Consider the following 2,702-nt stretch of genomic DNA (forward strand, 5'->3'; position numbering starts at 1 on the left):
ATTGCAGTTGTGCAAAATATCTGTGTCAGTAAAATGTCATTCGTAGCCGTCTATGATGTCAGTAATAATTCCGCTATATAATATATATTATACATTTATATATAAAACGGTTTATGACAACACAAACACCAGACAAAATAGATTAAAACCCAACATTTAAACAACATTTGTACAACGTAGCCAGCCAACCTAGAACTGAAGAGAAGCAAGTCCACAATGCATAAAAACCATAAAAACATACTACAACTAATTATAAGGGTATGGATTCCCTGGCACAACATACACACGCATCACCTTGAACCAAAAAATACTCTCACGGTGCCATTTGCATCGATTGCAACAAGTCCAGAAAGCAGGATTTATCTTTTCTTCAGTAGGCCAGCCTTGAATAACAAAACACCATTCATTGTTGTTACAAGCGCTGCAGTGATTGAACTTAATCTTCCCATAGTAAAACATATCTACGATATGTCTTGCAACAGAGAAAACTCGGCTTAATCTTCGTCTCAAAGCATCCCTGGTTCCTTTCATATCAATGTTGTTACGTTGATTCAAAGAACACAAGAATTCTAATGCATCCTCTTTTGATTGACCAATTCCGGACATGCCAAGTAGTCCAACTAGATATGCCGCTTCCATATGGCCTGCCGTGGCTGCAATGCGCATCCCATACAACGCTTCCACGTTACCCTGCATGAAAAACACTTCGAATGCTTCTCTAAATATCGACTCAGGGTTATCGCAAGCCCTGCATTGTTGCAAGAAATGCTGGACCGCAGGATTGGCATGGTACCAGCTAGGATGGTCTGGGTACTTTGCCATTGAAATGGTGTTCCACACTTGTGGAGTGTTTGCCAAAGTATGGAACAATGGGCACACAGATGCCATACGGAAGAGATCTTCCGATGATTGGGTTGCCACGTATAACATCACTTTAAACCAAGCTAACTCCGGGATGAAGGCTTGGGGCATATCCAAATGGAGATGCTTCCTTCTCTTTCCTCCGAGTGTAGTGAAATGTTTCAAATTCATTGAAATGTTTTTGGAATGGAACGATTTGAGGAGTGGAAGAGGGGAGAAATGAGAATATATGGGGTTTTGGTTTTGTTTTAGCCTCTGTTTATAGTGTTTTGAAAAGGTGTTTCCACTTGGGGTTTTTCCAAGTTGACCATTTTTAAAGAAACTGAACCCAACACCCTAAAACTCAAGACAAAAGAAGGGAAAACGTCATCAAATTGCAAAGAGAGTCAGACAGTCAAAAAGTCAATTAATAACCTATTTGCATAGCCATTTTTAGGATTTTCCCGCCATCAAATTCATTGATACAAATGTGATGGATTACTGACTAGTCACAGAAGGTCCCATCATATACTTTTTCATTTTCCCACACCAAACTACCCCTAGTAATGTTATTAAAATGGAACCAATGATGATGGATTCTTATCCAACTAGTTGCCTTAATGAAATATAAATAAAATAATATATTTCAAGCAGTGTCCCCTCAATTTTCAGATTAATATTTGGTAGTGAAATATTATATTGCTTTTCGGGGTAAAAGATGTCACAATTCTGACGGTACAGGTGTCCAGATCGTGACCAACCCACCCACACACAGAATAGAAGGATATAATTCGATTTGGGCAGAGATGAGAGAGAGCTGAGTGAGAAGTTTAGGGTTATGAGTGAAGGGGTATGACTGAGAACTATGAGTGAGAAGGTATGAGTCCGAAGAGGTTTCAGTGAGAAGATCTTAGTGAGAAGAGGTACAAGTGAGAAGATTCAACATGTCTTCGTCTTCATCTCCCGCTCAAACAAAGTGGTGTCAGTATTGTGGAGCTACAATGGTGCTTCGGGTTTCAAAATCAGATAAAAATCGAGGGAAGCCATTTTGGAAGTGTCTAACCTCCTATGTAAGTTTTCATTTCAAGAATATGTATGTGGGTGAAAAAAAACCTATGTCTAACTCTGACAGAATTATTTTGCATATATGATGCCTGCAATTAGGGAGCCACCAGTTGCAATGGATTCGAATGGGTTGATGTAACCTCCGCTGAAGCAGAACATCAAGATGACACGTATGACGCTATAGTGCTGAATATGCTGAAGTCCATTAAGGACTTGGTATTAGTTTTATTAGTTGTATCAATTGTCATATTATTTGTTCTTTTAATGATCAATTAAGTGCACGGTTTCAAGGATTGTGAAAGTTCTCCCAAAAAAGACATGTTGCACGCACCACCAATGAGTTTTCAAACCCATTTTGTAATTTTTGTTCTTGAAATAGGTGGATTGGCATTGAATTTAAACAAAAGCATTTATTTGTTTGAAACCCAGCAAAAACTTTCCAAGACTTACTTTAAAAAAATAAAATCATACGAAGACGATAAAATCACAATACAGGGCCAATACGATGCAATAACAAGACAATACATTTTTTTTTGAAAATTGCATAATTATTTAGTGTATATAGATTGTTTATTTGCATATACTTAAAGTTTATTGATTGTTTACTGCATATAAATCGCATGATATTGAATGTTTATTGAAGGTTTATTGATTGTTTACTGCATGTATTTCGCATGTTATTGCTCCGATATTGAATGTTTATTGAAAGTTTATTGATTGTTTACATGTTTATTGAAGGTTTATTGATTATTAACTGCATGTATTTTGCATGTTATTGAACCGATATTGAATGTTTA

At 36.9% G+C, this 2,702-nt stretch overlaps 1 protein-coding gene across 1 annotated transcript; it reads right to left on the reverse strand.

Moving 5' to 3' along the window:
• Window positions 1-246: 246 nt before the first annotated feature.
• Window positions 247-972, reverse strand: LOC117613465. Its single transcript, XM_034342074.1, has one exon. The coding sequence runs from the start codon at window positions 970-972 to the stop codon at window positions 247-249; it is 726 nt and encodes a 241-aa protein (XP_034197965.1).
• Between the last annotated feature and the right edge of the window lie 1,730 nt (window positions 973-2,702).

Source organism: Prunus dulcis, unplaced genomic scaffold, assembly GCF_902201215.1.
Source record: "Prunus dulcis unplaced genomic scaffold, ALMONDv2, whole genome shotgun sequence".
NCBI lineage: Eukaryota > Viridiplantae > Streptophyta > Magnoliopsida > Rosales > Rosaceae > Prunus > Prunus dulcis.